Here is a 22,172-nt window from a genome sequence, read left to right as displayed (position 1 = left end):
ATTGCAGGGATGACAGGGTACCTAAGGTACCTTAGCTCGTCAGCGATTGTAGCGGGCTGGCTTCCTGTCTCTTCTTCCACTCCACCACCACACCACATCACATCACATCATGGCGGCGACCATGACGACAACATCGACATCCTCCCCCCGAGCACGATGGAAACACCTCGACAAGATCCTCACCCGAGCCGGTGCCTTTACCGACCCGGAGGCCTTCACGCCGGGAGAGKAGGCGATCAACGCTCTGGCGGCCATTCGCGTGCTGGTCATTGGTGCAGGCGGATTGGGTTGTGAAATCCTCAAAAACCTGGCCCTTTCAGGCTTCAAGTCGATTGACGTGATTGACATGGACACCATCGACGTCTCCAACCTCAATCGCCAGTTTCTCTTCCGCCAGAGCGATGTCGGCAAGCCCAAGGCCTCCGTCGCCGCCGAATTCGTGATGAAACGCGTGCCGGGCTGTCAGATCAATGCGTATGTCGGCAAGATTCAAGACAAGGATGAGGATTACTACATGCAATTCAATCTGGTCGTGTGTGGATTGGACTCGATCGAGGCCCGCCGCTGGATCAACGCCATGTTGGTCGGGATGGTCGACGACGAGAATCCTGACTCGCTCAAACCGTTGATTGATGGAGGCACAGAGGTGAGGAAGGCCACTGCAAGATGGAAATGTAGCTAACCACCCAACATCCACAGGGCTTCAAAGGTCAGAGCCGAGTTATCTTCCCCACCATGTCCTCGTGTATTGAATGCCAACTCGACATGCACGCTCCCCGTGCTGCCGTCCCTCTCTGCACTCTCGCCACCATTCCACGCCAGCCGCAACACTGCATCGAATGGGCGCACATCATCAAGTGGGAGGAAGATCGCAAAGAAGTCGTCCTCGACACCGACGATCCCGAACACATCACCTGGCTCTACCAAACCGCTCTCGAACGAGCCCAGGAATTCAACATCCAAGGCGTCACCTACAGCATGACCCAAGGTGTCGTCAAGAACATCATCCCAGCCATTGCCTCGACAAACGCCATCGTTGCCGCTTCCTCGTGCAATGAGGCTTTCAAGATTGCCACTCAATCCGCACCTTTCCTCGCAAATCCCTCTTGGATGCCCGACGACGTTGATCCGGAAACCTACGACCCGGAAGACGAATTCTCACCCGCCCCGAACAACTACATGCTCTACACCGGCGACAACAGTGTCTACACTTACACCTTTGGCCACAAGCGGAAGCCCGACTGTCCGGTGTGTGGAAACCTGCCCAAAGACCTCTCAATCCCTGCAGATTCCACACTAGGAGAGTTGGTGGAGAGCTTTGCTGAGAGACCCGAGGCTCAACTGAAGAAGCCGAATCTGCGAACGGGTGAAAAGTCACTGTTCTACTCCACGCCTGAAGGACTTCGAATACAGACTGAGCCGAACCTCAAGAGAAAGCTGAGTGAATTACTGGAGGATGGGGAGGAGGTCGCTGTAAGTGATCCGGCCTTTCAGATCGCTTTTCGCTACAAGATTCGATTCTCGTGAGAAATGGAGACAGAACGGCCACATGCATGATAAATGACGCAATGAAAGAATGGATGACACGAGCTCGAAAATGCACATTTGTTGAAGTTGACGCACGTCTCACCGATGAACCGAAGGCATTCGTCGCGCGCATATGTYGCTGATGAGGCAGAGCTCAGACGGGGTATGTCGCTCCTATTCATAACCACATATCGTCTAGCTGACCCTTCAATTCCACTACAGTGTTCATCCTCCTACACATCCATGGATGTCATGTTGGAAACGCACGGTCTTCGGTGTTTTCTTCTGACCTCGTTTTTCGGTCAGTTCTTTCGAACAGCTAACGCGTAACGGCATAAGGTAGCTGTGGTAGATCGAGAATGCCTTCATTTGGATCTAAAATAAGCCGGCCAGCCCTGTTCGAGATGAAGAACAAGCATTACCCTGAGCTTTTGTGATTGCTGGCTACCCCATCCCTGCCCACGTTCTTACCAGGATCTGTCGTTCTCGACCCCTGCACATCCTCGCATGCCGATTGACAACCACCGAATGGCTTTCTCGAAATCAGTGGTCAACTAGTCGCGACAGGAGTGAGAGCGGCCTCTTGCTTCTCGTTCGGTGGAGGCAGCTCGGCGAAAGTATAGCCAAGTCACCATAAGCACTTGGGTGCTCGAGTGTCCACGGACCATGTATCAATACATATACCCCAGTCGGCCTCGTTGACACTTCCTGCCCATTTTGTCCATTTTTCTATTTCCATCATGTCCAAGATCCCTTCCACTTCGTCGCCTGCATTCTTGTGGAAGCCTGATGTCAACATCTCACCCTTTTTCATACTTCCGTTCCTGCTTATTCGAGATCTTACCTTTACCTTCACGGTTACAAATAACCCATACCTTCTAATCCTAGCACAATCCAGCATACTTGCCATATCGGTTGGCTTCACTCGCCCACAATCCATCGTCCGCTACGGTCTATTCCCCGCCTCAGTCCTACTATGCGCCAAGGCACTCTCCTCCCTCCGCTCAGGATGGACCGGTAACTTCGCAATCTCTACATGTCTCGGCTACATCACCTCGTGGGAAGTTCTCCAATATCTCGTCGTCGCCTTGATTGAGCCGTGGGATTTCCGCAGGCAAGGACAAGTCAGCAACGCTTTGAAGAACACGAAATTTCCCACGCCGCCCAAAGATACCATCGTCAACCGCCTCCTCTTCGGCTACGATGMCGCTTACAGTCAGCGCCATTGCGGTACTCCGTTTGAAGTCTCCAACGTTCCGGCTTTTTCGAAGAGGAATCCGACGCAGAAACCATCACGAATTGCATGGCTTGCAAGTACAGCAATGTATGTTGCAATATCCTACTTATTGCTGGACATTGTGGCTGTGGCCAACGATCCGGAGATGGCAGCTGTAATGGCAGCGGCAGAGAAAGTCCCCTTTTTCTCCCGACTGTCTGAAGTAACACTTGAAGAAGTCTTCCAACGACTGGCAGCAACAATATCAGTCTGGATTCTCGCCGTCCCGGTCATCTATCTTTCCAAGCGTATTGCTCCGATCTTGTTTGTGGCTCTCGACTTACAGCGAGTGGAGCAGTACAAACCACTCTTTAACTTCGCAGAGGGTATGCCTTGGTCTGTGAGGCGCTTTTGGAGGTATGTCAAGCTCAATGCTGCAATCAAAGGATCGAATCTGACAAGCATATTTGTARTCATTTCTGGCATCAAATGTTCAAGGACAAAGTCTACCTTCCTTGCAAATACCTCTGCGACAACATCCTACATCTCCCAGATGGCTCAAWCCTGAGGAGGTATTCTCTCATCGTTTTGACTTTTGCGCTTTCGGGAGTCGCTCATGTTGCGGGCGAGTATGCGAGTGGAATGGACATGTGGGAGGACAGTGGAGCTATGCAGTTCTTTGTGGGACAAGCGGGAGGGATTATCATTGAAGATTTTGTGGTGTATCTCTGGCAGATGCAGTTTGGAAAGGGAAATCARACGGCGTGGCAGATTTGGTTGGGGAGAGTGTGGGTTGTTCTTTTCATGTTTTGGAGTGTGCCGATTTGGGGTTATCCTCAGGCGAGGTTGGGTGATGGTAGAGTCGTTCCTTGGAGTGTCATTGAGGCTTTTGGGTATGGGAAGTGAGGAGGTGTTGCGGTGATGATGCGAGTCGAGACGAGCAGTGGAAAATACCCCCACCATGGAGGCTGGGACTCCGGGGAACTTCAACATCCGCTAGATAATCCGAATAATGATACAGCACGAATCGTTTGGGACATGCTCATTTCAAGGCATCACTCTTCCAGTACTTCGCTGCGAGTTCCTGAACGTCCTCTGCGCAACGCATTAGTCCGCCATACATCACCTATTCTCCAGCAAACGATGCTGTCATGGGCATTACTCACCTGTGATGCCTTCTGGATCCTCCAACGCAGCATAGTGGCCGCCATCATTCCTCTCTACCCAACCAATCAGCACTGTCTCTCCTCATCAATCGCTTGGCTCACTTTTATACCAGACCAGATTGCCCGTCCTCTCCACAGCTCTTTTCGAACTTGGCTCCGTGTCCCAGTAGAAACCTGTGTAGCCAAACGGCACCGTGATTTGATTGTGATCTTCCCAATCCCCTCCCAACCCAATGGCCCCAATCACCCGTCTGGATCATGTACTCTTTATACCCGAGCCTCTTCATCAGAGCGTTGAAGATTCGTGCATTGTCTTGCAGAGTCCAACCCGAGCGAGGAGGCCAGTCGGAAAAACAATAACCCGGCATGGAAGGTAATACAACATGAAATGCTGGGAGAGATGGGTCGGAAGGATTTGACAAGGGACCCCAAACTTGATTGAACTCGAAGAATGAGCCGGGCCAGCCATGGACCATCAAGAGAGGAATGGCGTCTGGACGTGGAGACTTGGCATGCACGAAGTGAATCTTGACGTCTTCAAGGCGGGTGAGGAAATGGGGAGCAGAGTTGATCTGATCTTGAATGGGATACCAGTCAAAGTCATTGATCAAGGCATCGTAGAGATTCTTGGCCCATTCGAACGTTGGTCCATATCTGGAACCCGCATCAGGTACGATTGGTTTTGGAGGTAGGCGAGTGTCGAGGAGTTTGCGTTTCAAGCGGTCGACCTCTGAGGAGGGAATATCGACTTTGAAGGGGAAAATTTCGGAGGGTGACATGATTGTCGAAGGTAGAGTGAGAGGCTGGCCCAGGTGGTGTTGCAGGAATATAGGTGTATGGGCTTTACAGTTCCCCGCTGCCTACAGAAGGGTCTATCACTGCCGACCTCATCTTTAAGCGCTTAGACGTACCATGAGCTTGTCACCCGAATGGAGATTGAGATGAAGAAGCTTAGGGGGCACATGTTCAGGCGGTCAAGTGAAGGGAAGTGAGGCTGCACCTTTCAGCCATGTGCCGTCGTCGCCTGTGAATATTTTTATCGGTGGCGCGCATGAAGGACATTGATGGGCTGTATTCTCTCAGCCTCACGCGCCATCTCCTTGATAATCTACGGTACGGATTAGTTGTTGGCGATGGGAACTGTTATTGTTCTCGCGGTGATGATGGAGATGGCTCCTTCACAATTCGGAGCTCTGTCGTCACTTCCGACAATCGCGTCTCCCGAACTCGGGCCGTTCTCCGATTTCCATCTTCAGCTGTCGCGCCCTCCAAGACAATCGCGACTGCCACTTGCGCCGCCAACCACATCTTCCCTCCTGCTGCTCACGACGCGCCCGACACGCCGGAAATCGCCACACGTCCATATTCCTACATTGCGGTATCCWCAGGTCCATCCATCGACTCCGCACGCCGATACGAGCGCAACCCGAACGAAGCTCACTTCCAATCCACACTCGACCTGGAGGGAGCTACCAACCTCAGATGAGCGGCGAATTCGTCGCTCCCGCCCGGCACGATGGAGGATGGCGGTGCTGAGCCGGTAGTCGACGTCGATTCCGCGCGCGAGTGGAAGATTGACCGGCAGCGGGTGGATCTGGACATTGATTTTCCCGGGCGCACCATCAAAGGCAGTACCGAGATCACCATTTTGCCCCAGATCCGCGACCTGAAGCACATTCGTCTGCATGCTCGTCAATGCCGGCTCACTTCCGTGCAAATTGGCGGCATCGCTTCCAAATGGGAGCACCACGACCCATATCGGAGGAGCACGCGGCTGGAGACGGCGACGGTGCACCAACACCAGATGGTCAAGGAGCGTCTGCAGCACCCCTCATCTCYGCGTCCCAACCCGGAGCCCACTCTGGAGATTGCTCTCCCACCACGACTCAAGATCCAAGAGCTGCGTCAAGAGTCGGCCGTGGCGGCCAACATCCCTCCAGCGTTACAGCGCACCGAGAGCGATGTCCTCGCTGCCGAAACTCTCCTTCAAGGCGACGTCCCGCAGTTTGCTCCGATCAAGCTGACCATTGAATTCGAGGTGGACAACTTCCGTGACGGCATTCATTGGGTGGGATGTGAGGACGGTGACCGGCGGTATCCATATCTCTACACCAAAATCGCTCCGTGGGCTGGCAATACCTCGTGTATCTTCCCATGTCTCGATGATTCCACGTCCAAATGTAATTGGGAAATTGCCATTCGGTGCCCGCGCACACTTGGAGACGCCTTTCGGGTGCCCAAACAGGGCGCAGATCACGCTGCAACAAACGGAGACGTGGAAATGGCGAATGGAATGGTCAAGGAGCCAGCCGATGAAGACGAATTCTACATCAACCTCAACGAAGAAGACGCCGCTTTGGAGCTGACTGTCCTCTGCGTGGGCGACGTCTCCGACGATTCGCCTGATCCAGAGGATGAAACTCGACATACAGTCACTTTTGCCATGGCGAATCCCTTCGCTGCACGTCACGTTGGCTTCGCCATTGGTCCTTTTGAGCACGCCGACCTCACCATGTCTCGCACAAACGAGGATGAGTTATCACTCAAGGGCACTGCCATCAAACTCGACGGCTACTGCCTGCCAGGTCGTTCACATGAGCTGGAGAATACATGTTTCCCGCTTTGCCAAGCCGTTGATCAGATGTCTCCCAAGTACGGTACATTCCCCTTTGCAAGCTACAAATTCTTGTTTGTGGACGACCTCGTCTATGAAACCGCCGCTGCCGCCGGTTTCTCCATCTGCAGCAATCGTCTCCTCTTTCCACAAGACATCATCGAGCCGCYGGATCGCAACACGCGCATACTGGTCCGCGCCGTCGCTGATCAGTGGTGTGGTGTCAACATCATTCCCAAGGAGCCTTCCGACACCTGGGCAATCGCCGGCATCGCTGGCTACATGACCGATCAGTATATGAAGAAGCTGGCTGGGAACAATCAATACCGATGGGAGCAGAAGCTGGCGTCTGACAAGGTCTTTGATCTGGACGCAGACCGTCCATCCATCCACCAACTGGGGGCCCTCCTCCACATCGATCCGTCAGTCCGAGAGTTTCTTGATCTCAAGTCCGCTCTCGTACTCGCGATTCTGGATCGTCGTCTCGTCAAATCGAGTGGCTCCACCGGAGTTGCACGAATCATAAACAAAATCTTTCTCAATGCCAAAGTCAACAACCAGCTCAATGGTGAGTTGTCTACACAGGAATTCCAACGCACCTGCGAGCGTCTCGGTCACAACAAGTTGGAGTCGTTCTTCCGTCAGTGGGTGATGGGTGCCGGCTGTCCCATATTCCACGTCACTCAGCGATTCAACAAGAAGAAGCTTGTCGTCGAGATGACCATCACTCAAAAGCAGCTGCATCGCCAAACAAAGCCCATTTTCGCGCCAGAAAACTTCATGCGCGAGATCAAGGAGCACGTCCAAGAGGTCTGGGCGCCAGAAACTCAAAATGTCTTTACCGGACCCATGACGATCCGCATCCACGAAGCAGACGGCACGCCGTATGAACACATTGTCGACATCAAAGAGCCCGTCACGAAGCTCGACATTCCTTACAATACTAAGTACAAACGTCTGAAGAGATCGCGACGGCAAAAGGAGAGAGCCGCGGCGGAAGGACAGCCTACCGCCGAGGGGGAGGACGCTCTCCTCTACTCACTGGGAGATGTTCTTGATACTGCGGCTGAAGTCAACGAGTGGGGACTATCGGAGTGGACGCCCGAGGACGAAGATAAAATGAGCAACGAATCTTATGAATGGATCCGCATGGACGCCGACTTCGAGTGGATTGGCAAGATTCATCTCGAGTKTCCACTTTACATGTACGTCTCCCAGCTGCAACAAGATAGGGATATTGTTGCGCAACACGAGAGCATGCAGCACATCCTCCGCTCGCATCCGCATCAAGTCAGCCATACGATTCTCGTCAGAACGCTGTTTGATGAGCGATACTTTCATGGCATCCGCGTCATGGCAGCCGAAGGCCTTGCTCTTCTCGCCAAGGATGCACTGCTCGAGGTCGGACAGCGTCATCTCATGAAGACGTTTGAACACTTCTTCTGTGATGAGAACTCCGTCATGCCGCGTCCGAATGACTTCTCCAACCGAATCACCTTCATCATGCAATGCGCCATCCCCAAGGCCATGGCTCAATTGCGAGACGCTGAAAACCGCGTGCCGAGGGCTGTCATGCAATTTTTCGTGGACAAGCTCAAGTTCAACGACAATTCCGATAATGCCTTCTCGGATTGTCACTATGTCAGTCAGCTCATGACGTGTTTATCAGACAGTCTTGTCGCCTCTCATCGCGAGGTGGCTCCCGTCTATCACTTTGCTTTCGGCGAGGATGACGAACCGCTTGAGCCGGAGAACCCCGACGCGGACTTTGAGAGCATGGCCGTTGGTGAGATTGAACGTTATAGGCGTATCGACGAGTGGATCAACACGTACCAAAATGTGTACTCCACCACCGCCCTGCGGTGCCTGCAAAAGCTGACCGCCGCGGGAGTCGTCAAGAACAAGACAAAGGAGCTGATGCAGTACACCTTGCCCTCCACTGCTCCCAATGTCCGGCTCGAGGCTTTCCGCTGTCTGATTGAGATGGGCCTGACAAAGAAGAAGGACAGTGCGATGATGCGCCATCTGCTTCACCAACTTGTCGACGACCCATCTCCATACTTCCGTGATGGACTTTTGCACCTGCTCGGAGAAGCGCTGGGCCACATTGCTCTCGATAACGACGATGGCACTGGAGCTACAGCTGCTCTTCCTCCAGCTACAGACGGCCTTGTCCTGGAGCAAGAAGCTAGCAATGCTGCTGAGCTTCGTCGAATCGAAGCAACTCGGCGTAACACGCCAGAGGGAGCAATCGAGAAGCTGAAGTCGGTGTTGCAGCACGACGAGACCTTTAAGAAAGCGCTCTGGTATGCTGTCACGTCTCCATTCATCTCCATCGACGAGACTGCGGCATTTTGCGACATTGCAGCGCTCATTTACGCGCCTGTTCGCTCCCAAACTGTGGTGTTGAAGCTGCCGCGACCTTACAAAGCGGTCCACCAAGGCAAGGGCAAGATCAGATTCTATCAGGATGTCAATCGCCCGTTCCGCACTAGGCCTTGTCTCGGGCTGGATGTGGAAGACTACGAGGGTCTTGAGGTCCTCAAATTACGCTATTCTGGTCCTCTCTCCGACGGTGTCACAGCCATGCGGAACCAGCGCAGCGCTGAAAAAGCAGCTGCTCTGCAGGATCAGATTTCCCGCGTTGGGCAGGACCTCACGAAAGTGCAATCTCACGGTCCAGCTCAAATGCCACCGCCTGCTCCTCCAGCTCTCAGCATTTTAACAAGTGGGCATGGCTTGTCGACTTCAGGAGGCACAGGTACACCCAAGTCTGGTATCAAGCTCAATCTGCTTGCAGGCTCCAAGAGGAAGCAGTCCATTGATCTGGGCGCCACGAATGGCGGAACTCCAAAGACGATCAAGATCACCAATGGTTCGAGCGCTGGGTCCGCCCCAAGTGGAAACGCTGGTTCCGCAGCCTCGCCAATGCCTGTGAAGAAGGTCAWGCTACCCACGCCATCTACAATGAAACCAGGAAAGAAGATGGTCATTTTCAACCTTGGCATTTCCGCTTCGAGGCGCGCYCAGGCCATCATCGATGCTCCGGCTCAAGAGGGACGCATGCCCAAGCTAGATCCACCTGCAAATTACAAGCTCATCACATTCAAGGCTCGAACTCCAAGCCTTCCCGTTCCTAAGAGTACCAGCGTCAGCACTTTCACCGCTCCACCTCCGAATTTGAATGTTGGTGCTTTCAGGAGTTTTGGAGGAGGAGATGTGTCCGCATCCCCTTCGTTCCCGAGCAGCGGGTTCACTCCGACCGGGGCTTCTCCGACGGCCTTTGCGGGTAGTCCCCCTCCAGCTTCGTTGACGAGTCTCACGGCGCCATCGTCGCAGCCGTCCAAGGGAATCACCAGCTTGAGCGCTAGTCCGCCGGCGCCAAGTCTTTCGAATGGCGGCGGTGCTTCTTCGATGGCTCCCCCACCTCCTAAAAAGAAGCTGACGCTCAAATTGAGCGCGAGCAAGCCTGCGAGCGCCAATGCCAGTCCTGGACCCAGTCCTAGTCCGAAGGGGAGCCCTGGATCAACGGGTGYGTAGGACACTCGAGTTGATCGCGAGTCGATAAAGGACGGGCCACGAAATGAATCAAGGGATGTCTTGGGGGAAGAAATCAAGAGACTTCCAAGGGTGATGCGAAGGCAGACGGCGGTATGGGAAAGTTTGCTATGAATCAAAGTGCACTTCTCCACCCGGGGTAGTGCGAAGGCAGACGGTGGTTATGAAGGGGGTTTCTATGGATCAGCGAGAGGTTGAGAAGGCAACTTTCGAGAGAGTTGGGATGGTRGACGATCAAGAAAGATGATTGCAAATGAATAAATGTGGGTGGATGGATGGGGTGAAGATTGCATTTTTCCCGCAGAGGACGTGGGTCTGAAGCAAAGCGTGTGTTTTGCTGTTTTTACTGTTTAGCGACGGCGCTGGGGTGGGGAATCTACATAGCGGATGCCTCGAGAGGGGTTAAGACTTAGTCGCGAGGCTGAGGAGGATTCCCGACGGAAGACAATTTCAGAAGGGCAGATGAAAGTGGTGAGGAAGTCGTCATGAAATGGTCATGAAGTGGTCATATTCTCATTTCAACTCCGTTTTTTTTCTTCATGTTGCATGTTTGTTTCTGTCTCTCTTCTTGTCTCTGTTTAGATGAAAAGTGTGTGAAGTTCCAAACTTGCCAGTCAGGAGATCCTTGTCTTGTGTTATGTCATATCGGGAAGGCTTGGCGGGTAGTTCTATAGGGCTTAGTACGGTGCTTCATTGGGTTGGTTGTTTTTTTTTACTTTTGGATCTCGTGAAGATGGATTCATTGCCGGTTACGCTTTCTGTGAAATGCTGATTAAATGGATGGGTGTACGCTAGATGCATATTTCTCATCTATTTAGGGTATATGTCAAATATACGAGGACGATAAGTAAGCGAGGAGGGAGGTAAAAGTCCACGTCGATGAATTAAAAAAGTGCGAGAGGCCAGACATGATCGACTAGTCATGAACCCTGCTTACCATCAACTACCGTCGTTTCAAGCTGCCATTGCAAGGTTTTCGCTAACYATTGCAACACCCAAACAAGCCTAGCCTTGCCTTGCTCATCAAAAGAGCTAGAACGAGTTTGGAAACTTGTCTGGCTAGACTTGCTGCATCTACCTCGTAACAGACCTCGTGTGAGTCGGTGGTGGAGCTGCAAAGCGATGCATCGAACCGAGGCGTGTGGGATGTATGATGAWATAACATCATGCAATCCCTCCATCTTTCCTTTGCAGATCCCTCACCACTATCGTTAACATCATCATTATCATCATCATCATCGTCATGGTCAAACTGACATTCTACAGCCTCTCCTTGGCTATAGGGATCACAACAACCTTTGCACAAAATGATATCCTCGCAGAGACCTTCAACAACACCCTCAGCAACACAGAACTCGGTCTCGCAGCAATAACAACCACCAACCGAACGGAATTCAACGCCTGTCAAACCATTCAAAAAATAATCAACAATGCCTCCTCCTCCTTCGACGTCGTATTCCTCCCCTTCACCCCCAACAGCCATCACTACATGACCACCTCCTCCCAACCTTCCGCATGCATCTACACCCCCAAAACCCCCCAAGATCTCGCCACAGCCATGAAAATCCTCGGACAAGGCCGCATCAGATTCGCCATTTCCTGCTCCGGCCACGCTTCCAACCAAGGTTTCTCCTCCACCCCCGGCGTACACATTTCCCTGAAAAATTTCCAAGACGTCGTCGTTTCCCCCGATAATGCTTACGTGGATATTGGAGGCGGGATTTCCTGGGCGGACGTCTATAAGAAATTGGATTCTTCCACCGTGAATGTTGTGGGGGGAAGGGTTCCGGGGCCTGGGATTGGGGGGTTTATTACGGGTGGGGGAGGGTTTAGTTGGTTGACGAATCAATATGGTTTGACGGGTGATACGTTGATTTCGGTGGATATGGTGCTTCCTAATGGGACTTTGACGAGGGCTTCGGAGGGGGTGAATGAGGAGTTGTTTTGGGCTGTTAAAGGGGGTGGGAATAGTTTTGGGGTTGTTTACAATTTCAGGTTTGTGCACTCTCCTCTCTTACCTCCCAGTACCTTCCCACAAGCTAAAAGGGCATGTTGTCGTTGATTGATCAATCGATCGATCGATGGAGCATACCTTGACGAACCAACTCACTAACCATAACAATCACCACACCCAGACTCCTCGCCGTCCCCCGCCCCCCAAAAATCTACGCCGACACAAAATTCATAACCCACATGAGCACAGCCGAATTCACAGCCGCAATAGCAAATTTCAGCGCCTCAAACCACGACCCCAAAGCCCAAATCATCCCAACAATAAACTCCCTCCTCGGAGGAGCAATCCCCACCAACATCCTCCTAGCCTACTACGACGGAATCCCCTCCTACGACCCCTTTAGCATGTTCAACGTCGGCAGTCTCAAAGAACAATCTTTCAATGATTTTGTCCAGAGTCTCGGAGTTTCAAACTTACAAGCTAATCAACGCGGAGCATTCAATACTCTTTCCCTACAAGCTTTCACGCCTGGGGTAATGGATCAAATTGCCAACCAGACGAAATTCTGGGGTGGACAATCTCTTTTGCATTCGGGGACTTTTATAAGTTTTGACGTGGAGCCTTTTTTGGCATATTCGCAATTCGCGAAAAGTGCGGCGTGGGAGCATGGGGATAATGCGCTGCCGTTGTTTTTATTTTTTTCTTGGGAAAATGTTAAGGAAGATGAGTTTTGGCGGGAGGCGATGTTGGAGAGTTGTAGGGTTATTGCTGAGACGGCAAAGGGGGAGGGACAGGATGTTGATGGGTTGTTGTTGTATCCGAATTATGCTATGAAGATGGGGAATCGGGTTGAGAGGTTGTTTGGGGGGAATTTGGGGAGGATTGAGGAGGTTAGGAGGAGGATTGATCCGGTGAGTTTGTCTCGTCTCGTCTCGTCTCGATTTTGAGGGCTTGTTTTCTTTCTCTCCCCTCCCTTGGTTTTTTAATTTGGCTGACTTGGAGTGTGGTTTAGGATGATGTTATGCTTTTGACCGAGTACTTTAGATTTTAGAATCTTGTGCGGTTAGACTTGCTGGATAATAGACGAGTGTGGGAATGTGAAAATCGGTTGGGTTGTACAGGCTGAGGTTAGGAGTCGCCTTCGGTTCAATGATGTATGAGATGACGCTTCCTAGAGATAGAGCATAATGAGCCCTGTTCCGATAAGTTCTTCTATCATATCTTTCCCAGCACTTCTAGATAAATACCTTATTAGTCTAGGTGTTCGTGCCCGGAGACAAGGCTATTGTATAGTTCATTCAGATCTTCGAACCACATATCAATCCACATCACATTTCTCGCGCATTCTTCATCCGTTAAGTAAATTATTCCTCGTACACTCTATAAGTTCATATGAATACATCATCCGTGGGTATCATGCAAATCGTTCTTCGTAATCGGGTCCTGCCCTCATTCCCTCATCCAAAAACCCTCTCATGCAGAATCATTGAAACTCCAAATATGCCAACGGCGTAACATACGTCGGCAAAGTCGCCGGATTCCACTGTTGTGTCCTATAAAGGAAAGAACAAAAAGGTCAGCGATGTCTAGGACACTTTCCAACATGGGCAGAGAGGCATGACATGTCTCGGAAGAAACCTTCAAAACTTCCCAATACATGTACACCTTGCTCGTACGTACCAAGAAACATAAATCCCCCTCTCCGTCGCCGTCAAACTCGGCAGCATAGAAGGATGCGCCTGCAGCGTATACGCACCCACAAATCCATCCCCACTCTTCCCAGACCAAAGCATATAAGGTTTCACCCAAGGTCCCTGTGGATGCTTTGCCGTCGTGATCCAGAAATCTGCCACGGGATTCATAAACTGCTGCCCGATCCAGATATACGCTTGAAACGCGGAAGAATAATAGAAAGTGCCCTGCCAGCCTGTCCCGGCGTTGGGAATGACATTTGACGTGTCGGTGATTTTCGGCACCGTGGTCGTCCATCGTCCTTTTACCCAGTAGCGGTATGCGGAACGGTTCCCCACCGCCCAGGTGGGAACTCGCGCGAGGACTGTGCCGCCTGTGTTGGGGAGTTGGCCGTAGAGGTATGCGTATCCGTTGCGTATGACGCTGCCGTATTGGCCGAAACCGATCTCGTTGGGTTTCCAGAAGTTGGAGGAGATGGTGGAGATTTTTGGGAGGGAGGTGCGGGATTGAGTCGAGGACCAGGTTAGTTTGTAGAGAGTGTGGGCTGGTTGAGGAGTTAGGGAGGAGAGACCTTTCAGGCGCTCCTGAAAATGGGGTTAGTGTGTGTAGTTCCATGATGGAGATGGGATGAGGGACTGACTTTGGCGATCCAAGAGTATCCGACAGCACTTCTCGAGTTTGACTCTGTGATGAGAGGAGGTTGATTTGGCCAGACTACATAGCGGGATCCATCTGCGCAGACTCCTGCCGGCGGGCACGAGTCTGTCTGAAAGGGAAAGTAGGGCACCAAGTTGTTTGGGTCGGTTCCATACATCAAGTGGATGCTGTTGTTCCCGGTAGAGGCAACTCCGACAGCATTGTTACCGCTCGAGATCAGCGGTCCTGAAGGCGTGARGTCCGACCATCCCCCGGTATTGGCGGCAAGAGGAAGCACACCTTTCATGGAAAGAGGGTCATAACGGAGGGTGTCTCGACATGTCCAGAACACACGGTTGCCTATTCGGGAAGATCCGCATGAATCTCGGTCAATGGAGGGTTGGGTGACATTCGCCAGGAGTGTGGCTCGTTTCAGTTGGGGTAATATGGATGCTTGTCTTGGATATTCGACTGTGCTGTTGTTGTGTGCTGACTGTGTTGGAGCCGCTAATGACTGTGCGACCAGCGCGATGAGTAGGAAGGATTTGTACATGTTGGTCACTTGGGCTTGGGGAAGAGGTGGTGAGGCTTTGAGAGGCGTCCCAGTGCACGACCTTCTCAGTATTGCCGTCCTACTCTGATGACGAGGGTGTCGGAGATGGTGTGGGTGGTTGGATGAGAGGTGTGAATACCAAGAAATGCAATCAACATGGCGTGGGAAGATATATACCAACCATGGTGGTTACGCAGCGAAACACTTACAAGCAGCAGATAATGCCGTGCTCATGTCACCCCTGTGCCAGTGCCAGACAGACGGACGGGCGAACGCCATGCGACAGTCACATTRGGACTGACCGGGAGTCAAGAGCACGATTCGACATACGAAAAGACTCAGGTACGGTAAGGAATGCAGGGTTGAGATCCGCGAGGGCCAGAGCAGAAGTGGTGATTTGGCCAAGGGAGCCAAGAGACAGGCGGGTGGATGATAATTCCCACAAGTTCGGATGAGATGGGACTGAGATGAATGGATGGAACTGGCACGCCATGTGGCGTGAATAATGGCCGGCGGGTGTCGGCCATCGTCATCCCCAGGAAATCGGAGTCCAACGCCGGCCCAGCCCAAGATTGCAGGAACGACTACCCGTGATGAACATGATGAAGCGGAGATGGATGCGTGGAGCTGWCTCGAAGATGTGGTCTCAAACGTTTCGTATCCTTCATAAGCCTGTGGCCATGCAGCAGGGAGATTCATCAACGGAAGAGACTTGGCGTGATGCCATGTCCAGATCAAGAAGCCGTTGAGACTCATCCCTTCCACGCATAGTTGAGAGAGGTCGAAAAGGGGTTGACGAGGGATCTTCTGGAAGACTGGAAGGAAGGAAGGAAAGAGGTGGTGGTCAGTTGTGCAACGTCTGAAACGGGAAGGGGCCGTGATCCGACAGGCTGGGATGGTTTTTGCTGGCCCGTTGCCAAGACTTTGAAAACCTTCCCGTCTTCTTCCTCTCATGGTGATCACCACAACACACATACATCGTCACTTCACTCCATGCCACCATTCGGGGCTCATTCTCCATGGATTTGTGGAGTGATTCATGTCTAGAAGCATTAGAAGTACCAAGACCGCCCTGAGAACGCCACGACGACCGTTCCGCCTCAAGCCTCCGAGGCCTAGATCAAGGTATGATGACTTCGTCTCACAGGTCCCATAAAGATCTATATGTATGGGCATAAAAGGTCTGCACGATGATCCCGATCAGCCACGTGGAGCCTCCGTGAGGTGTGGTGCTTCATGGGCAGTCTTGATTGCACTCCATTCATTGTGGCTCGATTGGATCTGTAAGAGCGTAGATTGTCTGCCTTTGATACTCCTACTATTATTCATAAACAGAGCCAAGACAGGCAGGCTTTGCCCCGTTGTTTGACCGCTCCTCTTTCCTCAGCGGAATCGGTCAATCTAAACGATAGGGCTTTTCCGGACCGAGCTGGCATGCATGGCTTTGGTATTTTCGAAACTGCCATTCAAGCCGATTGGAGATCAACAAACATGACCTTCGCATGAATACTCAACACATTGGGGCGAATAAGAATCCAGCACAGCACAGAGAAAGACGGTCAACAACTATCTTGGACTGGCGAACACATCAAGGCAACAACTCTCAGGCTTTGCAGTGTAAATCAACGTCACGTTCCACGAATCAGACGACTATGCAGCTACATCTACCCTTTTCCAGGCTTGCGATCTGGCACCACAGGGATCTAAGSGCTGCCACTCTGAGAAGGTCGCTTAGCACACTGCTCGGCTACATTTGGAGTGGCGACTTTGCTATCATATGCGATGAACAGCCAGTGTCCGTCACCGGTACTGACTGCTCTCTGTTCAAGTCACATTGCTGTCTGGTCATGATGTCACAGCGAATACCTCCCAGTACTTGCATGTTAAGCCTGGAGACAAGAGCTGGAGTCTAGTATTGGGTGACTCGTTCGCGACTTCAGCCAATGAACATGTCACGCCATCGAAGCGATCCTTTACTTTGTTCACGGTAATTGACCACCCAGAGCTTGATCACCAGTTGCAAGCCATCTTCGACTGCACCAAAACCGGCGCAAGAACGCAGCCTTCGTGACCTCCAGCCAAGCTGACCGTGAAGTAGACAGAAGGGCCGATCAGAGAGCTCCAGATTACAGACTGTTTACCGCCCACTCTCCTCAAGGACCGGTGTGTGGAAGCAGGAGGTGTGAGTTGGCAGTAGTTGAACGAGGTCATGCGTCCCTCAACGCAGCCTCGGGCTGATTCTAGATCCTGGGATAGGAGGACATGCTGAACGACTAGAACATCGGTGTGGAAACCTTTTCACGGAACGATGTAGATGAGTGTCTTCTTCGTTCATTTGTGTCAGCGGACCAGACCAGAAAGCAGTGGAAGGTACCCCGTAGCTGGTGCTTTTGTTCATCGTTGTATATGACTCGATTCTTGTTCGGGGCTTTTTTCACCTCTCTTCTTCCTACTCACTCACTCAGCAGTAGTAGCAGTCTGTTTCCAAGAACCATGCCGAAAACCCCAGCGACAGACGAGAGATCGCCCAAAACACCCACCAATCTACGAAGTTCAACTCCTATCAAAGACAAACCTGTTGGAGCTCTCACTCATTCAAGCACGGCATCATCATCTTCTTCTCGCAAGCAAGAGCAGGATGACTCCACCAATGTGAAAGATGTAAGTCGAATATCCAACCAAGAAACCTTTCTTGCTGATATATCCCTATAAGCCCAAGAATCCCGATACAAAGGCATCCAAGCCAGACGAGGGAATCGATGCGTCGAATTCGAAGAATAACCAGGACCCCCTTGCTACGAACAAGGAAGATGATATTGGACGGCTTGATTTTCAGACTCCTGTGAAGTCTCCACCGAGTTGGGGGAAGAAGAAACCAGCAGCAGATACGACGCATGGAAATAAGTAGCCTTCTTGAAGTCCATGCATACCAAGGGCTAAGTCGAAGGTAGTCGGTGGAGGAGGTGAGGGAGGGTTAGATTGTTGGAAGGCGCGAGCCTGTTCATACAGAGGTGGAACGAATGGGGTGCTGGAAGGTTAGTTAGGTTTATAGGGATCAAAGATTTGCTTGGTGATTGTGCTTTCTTTTGTGCTGTTTTGTTGGGCTTCGGGAATGGAAAGTGCCATCCATCCATCCCGTCCTCTCGATTACGTGGAATTCTTTCTCCATGGCATATGCTGGCTTCGTTGCCGGGATAGATAGTCAACGCACATATATTCTACTACTACTAACTACTTATCACAAGTAAATGATATCCCATCTCAGAACAAACGCTTGCAGTGTGCATCGTTGCACCACACCGCGCCAAGAAACGCTGGTTAGACCAAGTCAACCCACTGTCCACCACCATGATGCACCACAACCTCCCCATTCATAATCCCATGCACATACGCATGCCCCACAAGTCGATATCCCAAAAAATCCGCATCATCCACCCTCCTCAAAACGAACGGAGCACTCCCCCCTCCCAAAACAAAAATCTCATCCCCGGGCTTCACACCGCTCGGTCCAATCCCCATACGCCCCTCTTCAGTGCGAAACATAACGCGGTCTAAAAGCGCAACATTCTGAGAATGTATCAAAATTTTCTGGGAGGCTGTACATCGAAATTGAGAACCTTGACGTTCCATCCCTGTGAAAGTGGATTTTAATTCGGAGATTGTTAGGTCGTTTTCATCGTGGAGGGGATGGGGTTTTCCTCCGGTCTTGGGGTCGTTGAGGATAATACCGGCTAGGATTGTTATGCAGAATTCTGTTGGGAGGTTTTGGAAGGAGGATAGTTCTTCTTCGTATGTGAATTGATACCAGGTTTTCATCAACTCGAGTCGGTCGGGGAATTTCTCGTTTCCGGAGAAGTGGTTCTCGGATACGGCGATGATTTTGTCGTTGATTTTGAAACCATTCAGTTGTAGATGATTGCGTTGTGAATCATTCCATCGATAGGCCATCTTCAGACCCGCGGCAGCGTTATAACAATCAAGAAACTTGCCCCTAGCTTTTGCGAGATTGCCCCTCTCAATTCCTTGCTCGGCGGTGAATGTAGGCCATGTAGGCACCCAACTCGGGAGATGCAAATTTGCGACTTCTCCAAAACACATATCGAAGCCAAGGATGAGGAGTGACTGTTTATCTTCCAAATACCAGAGTACGAAATCCATGAAAGTTTTCTCGTTGGATCCATAATCTGGTTCTGGGAGAGGTAGGGTGAGTTCTGTATGTAATCCCCGAAAAGCATATATTTTATCTCGATGATCCGATAGTTCTAGATGTTGATAGTTGAGCATCGGTTCCGTAATGTGTTGCTGGTCGCTTTTGAGACCATTGCGTGTGTAAGCGATACATTTGACATGGAGATACATGCGATTGCAGGCGTCGACCAAATCATCACTCAGCGTGTTTGTGAATTTCTGGCAGCATTCTCTGGAATGTTGATTCCATTTCACAAAGGCTTTCTCGAAGACTTCCCAGTCTAGTTCTCCCGATGGGAAGAGTAAGATGGCTTTCTTTGCGAGACATGTCTCTTGCACGACCCAAGTCCTGCCGAACCATCTTGAATCGAGAATCTGTCCGAAGCTGCTGGAGACTTCTCGAAAGGCCTTGTTGGAACGGGGTTGGGCCGCGAAGTAAGCCAGATCATTGAGATGAGAGCCATCGGCTAGTCCCTGGAGAGTGGCTGCCGCCAGTGCATGTTGACCCGGAATATCCGCCATAATCTGCGATCGGCTATCGTCGAGACCGATGAGGACTCCAGCTGCCTCTGAGTATATAGCTTGCCTGGGAGATGTGTGAGCTTCGACAGGAGATTCTCCAAGAATTGACCGCACCTACATGATGTACACCTGGCTCGCCTTCTCCTCTTTATCATCCTGATTAATGCAGAGAGCATCGATCCAAATATCAGTGGCTCTCTTCGAGGCTCGCAGTCTACGGATCAGCGAATACAAGTTGCAGCGGACTAGACTCCGATGTCCATTGATCATGATTGGCATGGGATCGTCATTGTTGCCCCAAGCATAGCTCAAACAGTGATATTTCCCTTTGACCAATGCATGAGGAACGGTTCGTAGGGTTACTCGTACTGCGGAATCCAGCGAGGATGGAGCAATGGTTATCAAGCGGATTTCCTGTTCGGCTGCATTCAGGGGCGTGTATATCGCACTTGGAATGGTTTTTTCTTGGGGAGCCATGTTGATGTTCGGCGTGTCGATGGAAGAGAAGATTTCGATTTGACAAGATGCTCTCTCTCGAGACAAGGTCTGCATCTTATGCTGATGCCCTCTTGATGATGACCTCTGCTGATGCCTCCTGCTGATGCTTCTGCCCGTGACGCTTGTCGATGCACCTTGTGCTTGGACGCAGCACAGCTGATGGATAATCGCTGGGGGCCAATGCAACGGAGCATTGGAATATGCATATGCTTACCAAAGTGGGCACTGGCGGGCACGGCAGATGCCGTGTAAATGCTGGTAATACCGTCATGGTCATGGTCATTGGGATCCTGGCTGGGGGAATCTGCTGCGGACTGTGCACCGATGACCAGAAGCTCATGTAGTCGTCAGAGAATGCCGGGAAGGTTGTCGAGATGTACAAGATCGAGGAACACAGTTCTGACGTTCTAGATGGCCCAACGGGCTAGTATGCTCGCCTCAGTGTAACGTCAATATCCACTGATGGCATGGGGTATGCAATAATTGATGTAAGAAGACTCGATATCTTGTGCAGGAAGATTGCCTGTCATCATATCTGCGAGACGGAAGTGGAGGAGTCTGCGGGAAAGTAGGCAGTGCGAGCGGGGTGCTGACATGCATGAGACAAGCAACGACATCTTGCRTTCTTCTTGTGATGAAGCATGATCTCCACCGCCCGTGCTGGTCAATGGGTAGAGTAGACCAGGCAGCTATGACAGCAGATGATTTCTCTGGTTATTTTGGTTCTTAACGCTTCTTCCATGTTTGTGGACCGCCTCGCTTTAGTCTAGCATCGTGAGCAATGGACTCCCCTTCCGAGTGACAAGACCTTCTCCCATCAAGTTCCGAGGAAGATCGTTTTGACGAGTTCTTGGGTCTCACACGGGAATCGCGGATCCAACATGGTCCCTCAGCCTTTCTTTACCAGCAGAATGCCTCCCAACGATTGAAGTCTCAATCTCTCAGCGATCAGGCACAATTCTCAGTCTCGCCACCGCACCGACCAGTTTCCTTTTGCAAAAGAAGGCTCAACGACCATCCCAGCCATCAAAGCCTCCCCCTTCCTCATCTCCGTATCCTTCTCCTCCACTTCCTCCTCCTCTGCCTGAAGCTTCTTATGTTTCTTCGATGCACCCTTCCCACCCTCAGACTTCGCGCCTCCCTTCCTCTCCTCCCTTCTCGGGACCTCCACTCCGAAAATCACAATTCTCCTCACAGCCCGCCGAACCATTTCCCTCTCCTCTGCCCTCTTCGCGCCCGCCCTCCTCCGAGCCAGATCCTCTTCACTCTCTACAATCTTCTCCTTTGCACCCCTCTCGCCACCCATCGCGCTGAAATTCTCTTCCGCAATGTCTTGTGGCAACCGCACCCGCACGCCACCAACTTCGGAATGTGTGGATGAGCGGGAGTCTTCATCACTATAATCACCATCATCCTCATCACTCTCCTTTGGGTCTTCCATATCTACACTTTTCCACTCCGACTTTTCGCCAATAGCACGACTTCTCCGGTTCTTCCTCCGTCCCGATGTCCTCTCCGGATCGAATCGACTTCCGAATACAATCGCCTCGATTTCATCACAAGTCACAATCAACCTGGGGTCCCCCTTCACGGCTCTCGTCCTCGCCAGAGTTTGATCCAGTCCAGCATCATCCTCGCCATTAAGTAGACTAGCGACGGTATGTTCAATTTTTCGATCCAGTGCTCCAGGTTTTCGATTTCGACATCTGTCACTGCAATACTTGACAACATTGTTACTGTTTTTCTTTTTGCTGTCGGTCTTCTTGGTACTCATCACCCGCCCACAGGTGTGGCAATACGGTACATCTTCGCCTGTGAGGTAGAGGGGAGCCGGGACTTTGCTGTTGGCTGAAGGCCGAGACCAGGAATCCATCCAAGACATGGCTGTGGTGTGGAAGGGGTGATGTATGCTTTGTCTGTGATACTGGCTTGTGGTGAGTTTTGCGATGGAAGCGAGTATCAAAGAGCGGTTGAGGAGGAGCATTCGCAATACGTCATTGATTTGGATTCAGATTGAGGGAGACAAGTCTTATGGGCTACGACTTCTC

The 22,172-nt window shown here is 51.5% G+C and overlaps 9 protein-coding genes; 5 read left to right on the top strand and 4 right to left on the bottom strand.

Annotated features, from left to right (window-relative positions):
- Window positions 1–109: 109 nt before the first annotated feature.
- RCC_05261 (probable NEDD8 activating enzyme (UbaC)) lies at window positions 110–1,527 on the top strand (the record flags this gene model as incomplete). XM_023770532.1 has 2 exons in its annotated part: window positions 110–646; window positions 700–1,527. The coding sequence occupies 2 exons, from the start codon at window positions 110–112 to the stop codon at window positions 1,525–1,527; spliced, it is 1,365 nt and encodes a 454-aa protein (XP_023626300.1).
- Window positions 1,528–2,267: 740 nt separating this feature from the next.
- RCC_05260 (uncharacterized protein) lies at window positions 2,268–3,649 on the top strand (the record flags this gene model as incomplete). XM_023770531.1 has 2 exons in its annotated part: window positions 2,268–3,160; window positions 3,217–3,649. 2 exons carry the CDS (start codon window positions 2,268–2,270, stop codon window positions 3,647–3,649), a joined length of 1,326 nt encoding a protein of 441 aa, XP_023626299.1.
- A 136-nt stretch (window positions 3,650–3,785) lies between these two features.
- RCC_05259 (related to hydrolases or acyltransferases (alpha/beta hydrolase superfamily)) lies at window positions 3,786–4,688 on the bottom strand (the record flags this gene model as incomplete). XM_023770530.1 has 3 exons in its annotated part: window positions 3,786–3,838; window positions 3,910–3,963; window positions 4,025–4,688. 3 exons carry the CDS (start codon window positions 4,686–4,688, stop codon window positions 3,786–3,788), a joined length of 771 nt encoding a protein of 256 aa, XP_023626298.1.
- A 737-nt stretch (window positions 4,689–5,425) lies between these two features.
- RCC_05258 (related to TATA binding protein associated factor) lies at window positions 5,426–10,063 on the top strand (the record flags this gene model as incomplete). Its single annotated transcript, XM_023770529.1, has 1 exon — window positions 5,426–10,063. The coding sequence occupies one exon, from the start codon at window positions 5,426–5,428 to the stop codon at window positions 10,061–10,063; it is 4,638 nt and encodes a 1,545-aa protein (XP_023626297.1).
- A 1,261-nt stretch (window positions 10,064–11,324) lies between these two features.
- On the top strand, window positions 11,325–13,086 carry RCC_05257 (related to 6-hydroxy-D-nicotine oxidase; the record flags this gene model as incomplete). XM_023770528.1 has 3 exons in its annotated part: window positions 11,325–12,076; window positions 12,217–12,946; window positions 13,048–13,086. The coding sequence occupies 3 exons, from the start codon at window positions 11,325–11,327 to the stop codon at window positions 13,084–13,086; spliced, it is 1,521 nt and encodes a 506-aa protein (XP_023626296.1).
- A 432-nt stretch (window positions 13,087–13,518) lies between these two features.
- RCC_05256 (uncharacterized protein) lies at window positions 13,519–14,916 on the bottom strand (the record flags this gene model as incomplete). XM_023770527.1 has 3 exons in its annotated part: window positions 13,519–13,588; window positions 13,716–14,311; window positions 14,368–14,916. The coding sequence occupies 3 exons, from the start codon at window positions 14,914–14,916 to the stop codon at window positions 13,519–13,521; spliced, it is 1,215 nt and encodes a 404-aa protein (XP_023626295.1).
- Window positions 14,917–17,409: 2,493 nt separating this feature from the next.
- RCC_05255 (uncharacterized protein) lies at window positions 17,410–17,824 on the top strand (the record flags this gene model as incomplete). XM_023770526.1 has 2 exons in its annotated part: window positions 17,410–17,577; window positions 17,630–17,824. 2 exons carry the CDS (start codon window positions 17,410–17,412, stop codon window positions 17,822–17,824), a joined length of 363 nt encoding a protein of 120 aa, XP_023626294.1.
- Window positions 17,825–18,234: 410 nt separating this feature from the next.
- On the bottom strand, window positions 18,235–20,103 carry RCC_05253 (uncharacterized protein; the record flags this gene model as incomplete). XM_023770525.1 has 2 exons in its annotated part: window positions 18,235–19,690; window positions 19,745–20,103. 2 exons carry the CDS (start codon window positions 20,101–20,103, stop codon window positions 18,235–18,237), a joined length of 1,815 nt encoding a protein of 604 aa, XP_023626293.1.
- Window positions 20,104–21,085: 982 nt separating this feature from the next.
- RCC_05252 (related to chitinase) lies at window positions 21,086–22,006 on the bottom strand (the record flags this gene model as incomplete). The annotated part of the gene is made up of 1 exon (XM_023770524.1): window positions 21,086–22,006. One exon carries the CDS (start codon window positions 22,004–22,006, stop codon window positions 21,086–21,088), a length of 921 nt encoding a protein of 306 aa, XP_023626292.1.
- Window positions 22,007–22,172: the final 166 nt, after the last annotated feature.

The sequence above is a fragment of the Ramularia collo-cygni genome (assembly GCF_900074925.1).
Source record: "Ramularia collo-cygni strain URUG2 genome assembly, contig: RCC_scaffold07, whole genome shotgun sequence".
NCBI lineage: Eukaryota > Fungi > Ascomycota > Dothideomycetes > Mycosphaerellales > Mycosphaerellaceae > Ramularia > Ramularia collo-cygni.
The sequence above is the reverse complement of the archived record's forward strand: the minus strand, read 5'-3'. Positions and strand labels throughout refer to the sequence as shown.